This window comes from Thermobia domestica, chromosome 9, assembly GCF_964235325.1.
Source record: "Thermobia domestica chromosome 9, izTheDome1.hap1.1, whole genome shotgun sequence".
Classification (NCBI taxonomy): domain Eukaryota; kingdom Metazoa; phylum Arthropoda; class Insecta; order Zygentoma; family Lepismatidae; genus Thermobia; species Thermobia domestica.
In genome coordinates this window covers 181,650,302-181,664,030 of record NC_137462.1, presented here as the reverse complement: position 1 = coordinate 181,664,030, position 13,729 = coordinate 181,650,302, and the positions used below count along the sequence as shown (strand labels likewise).

The 13,729-nt window shown below is 29.8% G+C and overlaps 1 protein-coding gene across 7 annotated transcripts in view; it reads left to right on the top strand.

Moving 5' to 3' along the window:
- RyR (Ryanodine receptor) overlaps positions 1 to 13,729 on the top strand; it is a 395,937-nt gene that overhangs the window by 317,800 nt on the left and 64,408 nt on the right. For all 7 annotated transcript variants that reach the window (XM_081725586.1, XM_081725584.1, XM_081725582.1 and 4 more), the window contains exons 67-74: positions 993 to 1,156; positions 3,902 to 4,091; positions 7,662 to 7,777; positions 8,400 to 8,557; positions 10,347 to 10,526; positions 10,778 to 10,909; positions 12,036 to 12,197; positions 12,804 to 13,013. In XM_081725586.1, the coding sequence (XP_081581712.1) occupies positions 993 to 1,156; positions 3,902 to 4,091; positions 7,662 to 7,777; positions 8,400 to 8,557; positions 10,347 to 10,526; positions 10,778 to 10,909; positions 12,036 to 12,197; positions 12,804 to 13,013 (1,312 nt within the window). The remainder of the gene's footprint in view (positions 1 to 992; positions 1,157 to 3,901; positions 4,092 to 7,661; positions 7,778 to 8,399; positions 8,558 to 10,346; positions 10,527 to 10,777; positions 10,910 to 12,035; positions 12,198 to 12,803; positions 13,014 to 13,729) is intronic.

Here is a 13,729-nt window from a genome sequence, read left to right as displayed (position 1 = left end):
ATGACAAAACTCTTTAGAACATCACATTACTTTTTATGGCAATTAGCATTTTATATATACAATATTATTAGTTTTGAATACACAAGTGTAAATAATAATAGTAACAATTAGTAGTACTAGTAGTTATTGTTGTTATTTAGGTAAACATTTAGTAATATTTATTTAAATATAGTGTAATAAAATTGAAATGTGTAGACACCAAACTTGTATAACTGTTGGGTAAAAGTTAATTTTTAAATGGAAAAAGTGTTTTCATCCCACTAATAATTCCTTAAAAAAATAAATACTGAGTTGTAGTGCCAGTGTTCACAGAATACTACGAATGATTAGGTTTAGACACTCAAGATATTCATATGAACTGAAACTTTAGCTGGGAAGCTCTTGGAAAAGTGACATTTAGATTGGCCAAGAAAAAAATGGACTAATAATATAAAGTTGAGCCTTATTGGAATTGGGTAATAACAATCTTAATTCGATTTCCTGACACCAGTATAGGATCCTTTAATAGGTTTTTTTTTTTTTTTTTTTTTTTTTTTTTTTACATTGATCCTTCGAATTTCTTAGGCAATATTTCCAGATTATATCAGTTCCATCTTTTGTCAGTATAGTTAGAAGATATCCAAACCTGTCGCTGAAACTTTATGTTACTCTTTAAATTGTATTCAAGAAATTATTTCGTAATCTAAGAAGATTTTTTAAGAATGAAACTGTTTATACTTCGTATTTTCATAAATATTTACAATAATACTAAATTGTTGTAAACAGTACATTTTTCTTCTTTATAAACTAAAAGAAAAAAGAAAAAAACTCGAAAAGAGAAATTCATAATTAGAATTAATTTTCTTAACTATTGAAGTGCAAAACATGAAAAAAAAAAAAAAAGACTTTTTTCGGAGAAGTAACACAGGAGAATACGAAGTGTATGAATATTAAATAGTGACATTGCTATATCCTTGAGAATTCGAGAATAATTTTCTTTTCTTTCTTTTCAGGAAATATTTGAAGACTGAAATAGAAAGGCACAGGCCAGCTCTCGGTACCTGCTTAGGGGCATTTTCTTCTACATTCCCAGTTGCTTACCTCGAACCTCATTTAAATAAACATAACCAATTTTCTATACAGCAGAAGTATGCGGATCAATCTTTAGAAGCTCAAGGTAAATGGAATTCGTAGTGCTATATAATTTGTACTTTTGCTGTGTGTCATAAAAGACTAATATTCACAAACAGTAATGCAATACCATCCGATTCTGTTCTGAAAGCTACGAACTCTATACAACAGCACTAAATGTCAACACTGAAGCACTTTTGTGAGCAATTACTGCTAGCATTGCTCAGGTTCAATTACACTCTATGGATCTACTGGCCAACGAACTAAATCTATGTGCTTAAATATTACATATAATTAATTATATATGCCACTTATACCTTGTAGTATACATTGTGCTGGTTGTTAGTAGCTATTTACAAGGATTATATTGTTGTAACGAAGACTATGTTTAAATTATTTACAAGGATTATGTTGTTGTAACGAAGACTATGTTTAAATTATTTTGATTGTTGCATCTATCACCTGACACCAACTTTGTTTTTATTTAATGATTGGATAACCGAAAAATTAATAGCTTAAAATTAGTTTTGGAAAATGAGTTTTCTGTTTGGTAGTCTATAATATCAACACTTAATAGGAAAGGATAATAACAATTGTAATAAATTATGGTGGGTCTCAAAAACCAGATGCACGAAACCTGTTCAAAATAATGCACTATATTCTCGCTATACCAGTTAGTAATGCACATATCGAATGAGTGTTTAGTTAATGAAAGCTTCATGGTCGTATGGTAAAACTAGAATATCAACAGAACATATGGTGGCCGAAATTTATGTTCGTCTCTCGGTCTGAGGAATAAGACAGATACACTGATGCATCGTATCGTTACTTGGGATGAGAAATGGATTGCTTGTGACAACTTCAGCAGGTCATGGCAGTAGTTGCATGCCGAAAACCACTATGGAAGGAAGCTAAACCACCTCTCCATCCAACGAAGATTATGGTCACTGTTTACTTGAATGCCTCTGAAGTAGTGGATTATAACTTTCCGGAATCTGCTCAAAATATCACAACACAGGCATATAGTGCAGAAATCATTTGCGTACGCCAGAAGTTACGTCAATAGCAGTCTTCGTTAGTCAACAAAATGGAACTACTCATAATGGGACTACTCATAACAATGCTCGTCCACACATGGTATGAACAACTGCACGCCCCTATGAATTAGGATACGAAATCCCTTCACATCCACCATATAACTCCAATCTCGGGCCTACGGACTACTATCTGTTTCGGTTACTGCAGGCAATCTTCGTGGAAAATATTTCGACAATGCAAATTCCATGAAAAATGATTTCATAGCTTTCATTACCTTCATACTTCAAGACTTCTTTCTTGAGAATATAGAGAAATTTTCACTTACTGGGAGAAGTGTGTTGCTGTCATGGGCGATTACTTTGACTAAATAATACTTTCGTAACAAACTGATTGCTGTTTCATTTCTAATCTTCAAAAACGACACTTTAATTGCCCACCCAACCCAATACTTTAATTGCCGGGCTTGCCTTGAGTTCAATCTGGCAATCAAAATTTTATTGTAAATAAAATATATTTGTTTTAACTTAAATTAACAAAAGAAGGAGTTTTAAAGTGTCAAACATTTTCTAGTTTATTATTGTTGTTTTAATATTTAAGAAATGAGCGATTTGATAGAAATAAAAAGTTCTCACTTTGTGCAAAACTATTTCATGAAAAGTTTATATTCATTAACAACTAAAGTACATCATGAATATTATTAATATTCCTAAGTTTCTCATGAGAAATTAATCAGAGTAAGTTTAATTGAGGAATATATATTTAATTATCTAAATTTATAGAATATATTTTAATAATTTCATCACCAAACGTCTTTAAAAAGATATATAAAAATGTATAGAAATGTTATAAAGTTATTGTATAATTGACTATAGATAAAGGACTCCATTGAATTGAAATGAAACTACACATCATGACAAGAAGAAAATGTAATAGTAATACCAAAAATATGCATATTAAACGAAATATATACACCTTTAATAAACTAAAGTGTAACCCTTCAATACTATAGCAGTATCTTCACGAAACACAAGCGACATGCATTCTTGTGTCTTTCATTCTATAACAGTGACTTTACCAAACACAAAGGAGATGCATTCTTGTGTCTTCGATACTATAGCAATATCTTCACCAAACACAAAGAAGAGACATTTTGGTTTTTCGATATATAGCAATATCTTTACCAAATACAAGAGAGAAATATTCTTGTGTCTGATGAAGACGCTGCTATAGTATCGAAACATCACACTGTATACTATTTCTTGTTAAGTGTGTATGTATCTATTCACAATCATATCAATTTAGTTTAATACGTTCAGAAGATCATATTATGGCTTAATAAAAAATATTAATCATAAATACAAAAATATATGGAGACAAAAAAAATTCACTTCTATTGGACTTAGTTAAAAGTGTAAAGTTTATTTAGATCTTTGTTTCTGATTTATTTTAAAAAGGTTATAACTTTCTAAATAATAATATTGGAAAAAATGATTGAAAAAATCACATAACTTTTAGATTGAAAAAAAAACATTAAATTGAGTAATTTTTCACAAAATCACTGAAATTACAATTATTAAGTAATAGCTAGTTTTCTAGGGTTGAAATCCATTAAATTTTGAATATATACTAGAGGGTATAAGGAAACACCAATACCACATACTTTATATTTCCACATGTGCAATGGAAAAAACAAGTTTATTTTTTAATCAGTAATTTGAGTCATACAGTGAGTTTCTAATGTTATTTTTTTCAGATGTCTTAGTTAGAATGGAAGAAAGTATGCCTACTTTAGAAGCAGTTTTAAATGAAGTTGATCAATTCGTAGAATCAGAAAAGACGCACAATGATGCGCCTCATGTGATAGATGTTATCCTGCCTTTGTTGTGTTCATATCTTCCCTTTTGGTGGTCTCAGGGTCCAGATAACGTTAGTCCTACTGGAGAGTAAGTATCGACTTTTTTGTTATTCTTATAATCTTTTATACTTTGATAACAATTCTATAACAAATGTTGTTACTATCATTTTAAACCCTGGAATACTAACCATAAGAAAATTTCACTCATTAGCTCTTTTTTTTTTGTTTTGTGTTTCCTCTTCTATTTACGATTTTATAGATATACCTCCCATAGTTCTTTTCTTGCTTATTATCAAGTAATTTGCTGCCAAAGAAGGTGTATTGTTACCAGTTCTTTTTATTGAAAAGTACAACATTCTGAAAGAAAGTGGGTCACATTTACTTATTGTTAATATTCATAGAAAATGTTAGTGTGTAAAATATACTCATAGTCAGTATTTAAAGGTTAAAAATATGTGCAAATTTTACTCATGTTTAGCGTTACTCGTGTTAATTGTACTACATAAGACTATTACATAATTAACGATCAGTACGTCAGGCGCGGATTTTAACGTCTAGGCTGAGCAGGCTGGAACATGAAACAGCGTGCAGCATAGGGGTGGAAAATTTAAATCGCTCTCCTTATAAAATATATTACCATATATTCAAAGGATCAAACAAGAGATTATCAGTCCTAGAGTGAGGCATGGGAGGTTAATTGCCCTCCCCTGTATTTTTAAATAGAATTTAGTTCTTCGATATACACGTTAAAACATATTAGATTTGCTTACATACATATTATGGGTTAAATACATTTTTATTAGTGTATTTATTGTAGTCAATTAAGTTATGCGATGTACGTAAATAATATTTTACGTGTAGTACTATGTGCACGTGTGCACGTTTATTTGTTACTGTTCTTGTGTTTCGATTATTTGCTTCTCCTATTGAAAAAAAAATCTGCGAACTCTGCAGTGGCCATGGATAAATAGTTTATTTGTGTTCCCCAACGTCAAAGACTTACTGAATGAATATACCTAATATGACAGTTAAGGCTACTATTTATGCCACGATGTTTATATGTATTTAGTGTGTGAGTCAGTTTTACTTATGTTTAGTATTAAGCGTCTATAAAACAAGGCTAGTATTCCAGGATTAAGTAGTTATACCAATCAATCACTTACAGAGTTCATGTACTATTTATATTCTTGAGATATTTTGAACGCCTTCTTTCTGTTCTTCGACTAATTAGAATTAAGAATGGGGCTCCTTAAACTTCTTTTGAATTCTATGTCTTTTCAATAGAATTCTCCATGTTAAACTCAATAAATATATGCTTAAGAAAAACTATAGAGCACATAAGTTTCACGCGTATCTTATGTGAACTAAAGTACGTCTGGTTGATTATTATTCTATGTACTTACAGACTTCTGTAATTCCTGAATTTCCTTTAAGCTTCCAAGCTTTCGACTCTCCCCTGAAGTCTTGGTCACGGAGGTTAAAAACAGGAAGAAAAAGAATAGAAACATCAAGGTATAAAAATGAAACGGACTTACGAAGAGAAGAGCTGTGTTGTACGGAAACACGTTGTACGTCAGCGATCAACGGATAAAGATGACGCAAACTAAAATATGGCGGAGTCAATTTGTGCACCTTTCTTTTCCCTTGTTGGAAAGTTGCCAACTCATGTTATTAATTTTATTGTCATGCCAATGCTGTGAAAATTTTGTAATTACCGCCTCCCATTCGTCATAACACTGGTGTGACAATAAAAATAATAACATGAGTTGCCAACCTTTCAACAAGGAACAAGAAAGGCACACAAATTGTTTCCGCCATATTTTAGTTTAAATCATCTTCATCCATTGATCGCTGACGTACTTGACAATGTGTTTCCGTACAACACAGCTCTTCTCTTGGTAAATCTGTTCTATTTTTATTCCTTGATGTTTTCTGCCTCATGGTTTTGTCTCTTCTGAAAAGAGAAAATAAAAATTTTAAATGCATCTGACAAAGAAAGAAAGATAGAAAGAAAAATCTCTGAATGTACAAATGTGCCACTTTAGGTCAAGCGTTGTGTAGCTTCATATTAGAGTGAAATTGACTTGTGTTTTGTGTGGTTTGTCATAATTTATTTGTTATATGTAAATACTTTAACAAGTCAAGTACATCTTACGGAAAAACTAGTGCAGATCCTAGCATGTCAACATTCATATTATTGATTTACATGTTAATTATTGAACACATGTTATTTGAATCAAATGAGATTTATGTGAAGCTTTCTATAAGAACCTTTATTAACATTTCTTTATTTAGTTTTAAGAAAAATGGCTATTTAGAAGGTAGAATTTTTTTTTTTAATTTAAGGGATCTTATTCTTAATTTTAGGTCAAAGAACAGTAGGAAAACGTTCGAAATGTCTTGAGAATACAATATAGTGCATCGACTTAGATCACTTTTTGCACCTAATTAGTTGATACAAGACCTTCTGTCAGAATACAGTTTCTAGTTTATCAATACTCAGTCAGAGTTGAACTGAAATTATTTGAAAACATTTCTCTCGTGAATGTTCATGTGTTTTGAAATGATTTCACATTTCCTCTTGAAATTTGTGTGATCTTCTAGATCCTGCACATCGAAAGTCTATTTGGCATTTAACGAATTAAATAAATTCTTACTTAACATTAATTTACTAAGAGTATCGTTAATGTTTGGTTGACACTGGAGTGTGTAGGCAATATTTGATAATAGCTCATACCATATCAAAAGCCATACGTTAAACGAATTGGTATGTCTGTTTAATCAAATCATAAAGTTAGAGTGGTTAAAATGAATACACAAATATCATGCATTAACAATATTTAATTTCTAATCTTCAATTATGATATTTTGAATCAGAATTTTTGATATTCATTTTAATCAATTTTAGAACAGTTTATTTTATTTAATCTGAACTTCTTTACCCTGGTATATTATAACATGTATTCCATTTATATATTTCATTAAGTTGTTTTGTAATTTCAAATCAAACTTGAGATTCCTCAATTTTATATGTTAAGTTAAATTCCTATCGTGACCAATCATTACAAATAAAAAAAGAAAAACAAATGATTGTAGCCTTATCCAAAACCACTGCAAACATTGCTTAACAATGTAACTCTTAAACATTTTAAATAAGATTCCATTATCCCAGCACAAATATATAATTTGTTGTATATCATATATACAACCAATATTTCACATATGATCTTGTAGATCAGCTAGGCATCCTAATAATAATAATAATAATAATAATAATAATAATAATAATAATAATAATAATAATAATAATAATAATAATAATAATAATAGTCCTTGAACTTGTCCTCTAACATGATTGTATCTTTAAACAGAAATATATATACATCTACGAACTCATTAACAGAATAACAAACAAAATTATCACATCAATTTCTCTTCCTTTTTGATTTTTTCTTCCTTTTCTTTTTAGAATTCTCCTCGAAGCTAGTATCCAGGATAAAACACTTTTTGACCAACATACTATTCGAAGAGTTTTTTTTTTTTTTTTTTTAATTTTAATCGTTGTATTCAATCTTCTTAAAATGTGAAAAACTTAACATTACAGGTAGATATAAAACCTGTATGTTTATAATATTGTATTTTTATAATTTTCTCATAGGAACCATGTGACGATGGTTACGAGTGAACATATGAATCAGCTACTGAAGAGTGTTCTTAAACTAATCAAGAAAAACATTGGAAATGAAAATGCTCCATGGATGACTAGAATAGCCGGTAAAAAAAATTAGATTTTTTTAGTTGTTTCATCAGAAAAAGAACATAAAAACATCATATTAGGTAGTTGAATATCGAATTAACTAAGCAAAGTTTATAACATACAGAAAGTTAAAATATTCATAAGAAAATACTTTAACACAATATTATTCAAACTTTCTAAAAAAATCTTGTCTCCTAGTTATTCATTTGCATAAATAATATATTTGAATTTTAAGAAAAGTAGCTATTGATAGAAAGTTTATCTTTTTATTGTAATATATTTTCTAGAATGACAAGCAAGGAAATATTAACATTGTTGTTTAAAAAATTTTTATTTTCATGTCAAATTTTCTCAACCTTGTCTTTTAACAAAGGAACGCAAAACACTGAAAAGAATTATGTTCCATAAATAACAAAATAATAACTTTTTGATGTAGAAGTATGTGTGATAAAAATTATGTTGTATAGTAATATATAAAGCTTTTTTAAAATGCATATTTAATCTACTGACTATCTTAACGCATTCGTAAATGTGATATTTGTGTTAAATTACTACTAAGAGTATTACACATAAATTGCAGATTAGACATTAATATTTATTCTATATTGGATAACTGAGAATATAATTTTATTTTTTCAGCATATACTCAACAAATTATAATAAATTCATCAGAAGAATTACTAAAGGATCCATTCCTACCATTAGCTGAAAGGGTTAAGAAAAGAACTGATGCTATGTACCATAAAGAGGAATCATTGAGAGGCTTTTTGAAGTCATCAACTGATGATACATCACAGGTAAAAATGGCTAATAACAATTTCAGTTGACACATGAATAGTACTAATATAGAATCAATAATTTATCAATTATTGAATCAATTGTATGATTCTATATTCATTCAATATTCATATTCATTCATATGCAGGCCCGTATTTGTATATTGTGCGCCCCTGTGCTCTAAATACTTTGCCACCCCTCCCCCCACAAACTTATGTCTAAGACAACTAAACAAGCCGTGATTTTACAAACATACTAGCTCTTGTTGAATAGCAGTTTAAGTATGACAAGTTATAAAAGTTACAACAAAATTTTAAATGGCCTAATTCTCTCAATGATGATAATGATGTAGTGTTCTGCCCGAAGGTCTCTGGGCAAGATGAGTCCATGGTAGTTTTTCTTGCTTTCCATGGGATGATGATGATGTACTAAGAACGAGATCTACAGCTTAACTTGGGATCCGAACCACTTGTGTCCAAACCGGTAATCGAACCCGGGACTCCTTGATTATACGGTAACGAACTTAGCCACTCATCCATTGGGGACACATTCTCTTAATACTGGCATCTACTTTATTCATGTAGGTTTTAATTTATTGTGCGGAGAAAATGCATTTTATTAATTCTTAAGCTGTCTTCGCTGTCGAGCTTTTCAACTCGAGAGCCATAATAGATAGAAACATGAAATTTTATTTTTGTTTTAAAGCTTTCCGAGGAATGCTCAAAACGACTTGTTCCAGGCCCCTAGGTCACACCCGAGCTGAGATATGGGGGATGCAAAGTTTCCATAAGAATAAAATGCGTACATTTTAAAAATAATCGAAAACGAGCAATATTAGAGTTGAATTCATAGTTGTTAAGGTAGCTGAGATGAATACTGACAGTTTTAATCCAATTCAACTTCAAAATCATACTCCACTCCTCAGGGAGGGGACGAGATTTTAAAAGTAATCAAAAACGACAGATACTAGTTTTCTAGCTCGCTGAGTTTAACGGTATCAATTTTCATGATGTTCAAGTTCATCCTCACCCCTTGGATATATACTTCTATGCAACTATTGCATATACTACGTAAATTACTACTTAATTTTCCAAGAAAAAGATTTCTATCTCATTTTCTTCCTGCCTAAATCATAATGATTCTTTGCAATTTCAATAATAATAATAATAATAATAATGATAATAATAATAATAATAATAATAATAATAATAATAATAATAATAATAATAATAATAATAATAATAATATTGTTATTATTATTTATCAATCTATGTGGAAATAATAGTTTTATTAATATTTTGATCAATTGTAAGATTATGTAATTAAGTTGAATTGTCAATACTTATAGCGCAGAAAACAACAAAATTGCGCCGGTTCAAAGTATCAAAAATATCCATGCATATTTCATGTTGTATCTCATTAGTCTCAAAATACTAATAATACTCTTAAAATTATTAAGTGTAACAAATTTTGTTCCCACTTTATAAAGCAAACGTTTAAGTTATTATCGTAATATATATGATGGTGCAAAGGGAAGTAATAAAATAGATTCTCATTCTAAATATATATCATTGCAAACATTAAATTACAGCTTGATATCAGTGCAAATCTTTGCACAGGAATATGAACGTCTTCCCAACTATAGTAATACATTCCTAGGTTTTACATTATATACAGGTATATTTTCTCGAAAATTAAGCATTATTCGATGTCTGATGTTTAACATTTTACACAGAAACACATTCTCTTACATATTATTTTCAATATATTTCAAAAATGTATAATGAAGTTGTAATTTGTAACTTTCAGATTGAATCACAAATTCAAGAAGATTGGCAGCTCCTGGTACGCGATATTTATGCTTTCTACCCACTATTAATAAAATACGTTGACCTTCAACGTAACCATTGGTTGAGAAATAATGTTCCTGAAGCTGAAGATTTATACAATCATGTGTCTGAAATATTCAATATTTGGTCAAAATCTCAGGTGAGTTACTTTCATATGAAAACAACCTTTAAAGTTTGAAATTCTCTTATTTTGTCCTAAAAATGTTTTATTTGAAGGAATTTCACTCTTTCTCTTCTCATTTGTGCATATTAAAGATACACCGGAAATCATATTTTACAAAGCTTAATAATAAAAAAACTCGGATGTACTTTTCATAACAATTATTAATTGAACGGGAATATATATATATCCTGTTTTGAACTGAATTAAAACATTTGTATGTATTTCAGTACTTCGTGCGAGAGGAACAAAATTTCATATCTGCCAATGAGATAGATAATATGGCCCTTATAATGCCAACATCAGCTACCAGAAGATCTGCCGTCATTCCAGAAGCAGGCGCAGTACAAGGTGGTGGAAAGGTACGTACAAAACCTTATTTCAACTTGTGAATTTATTTATGGATAATTCGTATTATTGATTTACATAATTTATGTATATTATTTATTACTTTTTCTTACATGATCAGCAGAAGTCTTCTTCAAAGAAGAACTATTAATTATATATTGCCAGTTATAGAACACTCAGTATGAGATTTGTTTAATAAATACCTCAAGTATTTGAGAAAACTATTTCTGCAAGCCATAAACAGTGAAAAAATATATGAATCCTATGATAGAGCAAATACTATATAGGGTGTTATATATAATTAAATACTATATTCTAGATACATTAACTACTATTATGAGTTAGGTAATGTAAAAATTAACTATAGTGCGGAAAGAAAACATTAAGTTCCAACCAAGCAAAAATATACTTTCCGCTTATATATATTAGTGGAAAGTTTATATTTGTTTGATTAGAGCTCTAATATTCTTTTCGTACTAGAACATTATAAGATGAGAGTTAAAATTTATTGTGAGATCTGAACTACGTATATTCCTATCAAAAATTCGGATCCAAGACCATACTTATAGAAAATGCAAATGATATTAATGTAAAGGACACAGCTTGAAGATATATCATCTTTTTAGTTTAAAATGCCATTATTATACACCGAGGCCAAGAAAGACTGGAATAATGTTAATGAACGAATGGCGGAGTAAAGAAAGTGGAAGGAAATGGAATACTCTTGAGAAAAGCCATAAGCACGGTGTTTGTCCATCACAAAGCCCACTTGGCGCGATCTGGGATTGATCCGGGATCCCACTTACCAGAGGTGAGCACTGAGCTACTGCGGATCCCCGAGAGATGTCATAGTCAGTCAACTTTATGCAATATTTTATTGGTTTGCGTAAATGCTGAATGAGAGAAACAGTTTTAACGTTAAATTAAGAGACTAAATAATTCTTATACAAGGATTGACATTACGCAACCATAAAAAGAAAAGAAAAATATATTGTTAAGAGAAAACTAAACCAATAAACGTAGGGAGGCTTTAATGTCTTTCTTCCTTCATAAAAATCTATTAAAAATCACTATTATAAAGTCAATGTGCCATCAAAATTTTATTTAATGGCCTTATGATTTGTTTTCTTCTGTCTACAGAAAAAGAAGAAGCAACACCGTGACAAGAAAAGAGACAAAGGTAAAGAATTGGCTGCTAGTTTAATGGTGGCTTGCTTAAAGAGACTTCTACCAGTTGGTCTCAATCTGTTTGCTGGAAGAGAACAAGAACTTGTACAGCATTGTAAAGATAGGTTCCTCAAGGTAAATTGAATTTCGTAACATTTTAAAATTATAAGCATATTAAACTTAATTATTCATTTAGTTTGATTATTTTGAAGCACTGTAGATTCAAAATACAATTCTAAGAAAATATTGTTAAGAAAGCAAAACGAGATTCATTTTAAGCCTGTCAGATTTATGTAAAAGATTATTAGCTTCGGTCATTTTGCTTTGCTTCTCATGGTTGTGTCTGTAGAGATGCAAGTTTTACATTTCTAATTGGATAAAGTAATCTGAAATGCTCCAAAATCAGTTAAACATATCTTTAAGGAATTACTTCATATCGAAAAGAGATTTAGAGTGAAAACAAAGCATTTTCCACTAAGAAGTATTCTTACCATCAAGAAGAAATAATTTACTAATTCAGTAACTTATAAATACTTTGCTTAAATTTTTTCTCGTTAAAAAGCAACGTTATCCCTGATTTTGAGGTTCCTATACTTATGATAGTGGAAATACCTCTACATCTGGAAATATCCACAACAGCATATTATTCACTTTGTGTTGAAAAGACCAGTAGTGAATATCCGATTACTGTATTTCGACTAATTTCGGATTTATAATAATTATTATTTCTTTTTATTTCAGAAAATGCCTGAATACGAGATTCTTGATTTCGCTAAAACTCAATTGACGCTCCCAGACAAGATAGATCCTGGAGACGAAATGTCTTGGCAACACCACTTGTACTCAAAACTTGGAAGTAAGAAGGATGTTGCTGAAGTTAAAACTCCCCAGACAGATGAACTTGTAGAAAGAATTGTAGCTATGGCAAAAGTACTATTTGGATTACATATGGTAAGTTCATACAAAAAAAAAGTATGTATAAAAATATTTATCACATTTGCGAAGATGATTGGAAGTACGCAAACTATAATGGTATGAAATGTAATGCTTTTTAAAATATATATATATAGAAAAGTATATTTAAGGAAGTGTGTTAGGTTGAAACAAAGTTTCGTAACAAGCTATACATGAATAAATACGGTAATCCTTACATAATTTTATCAATAGTGTTTGAATGGAACTGAAGTACTTAGAGCTCCATTTTGGTGTTCTAACAAAGCAATAATTTCTTCGTAATTGTTTATATAAGAAAACTTAAATTACGATGTAACTTTAATCAATCGCCCTCAGTTCATTCTCACTTTTTAATAATATTTCGTAATATGATTCTTGCTAGTGGTTATTTGAATCTCATGTACCAAGATTTCATTTCCAGAATAAGGAATGTTACAAATATTACTTTGTTATTTCTTCCGCTATGCAGTATTGAGCTCTGGATACTTCTTTCGACTAATTACAAGATCTTATTTTAAATCATTTTGTTGAAATTACTAAATGAAGACATGTCAGAGATCAAAATACTTTATAATCCATATAAAAATTATTTTGTATTGGAATGGATAATAATTTAAAAATGATTCATTTGATATATCTGTTATCTCATTTAAAAAAGGAAGTAAAATCATGCATTGTAATGATGTCAGTTGTTAAAATGGATACGACAATCT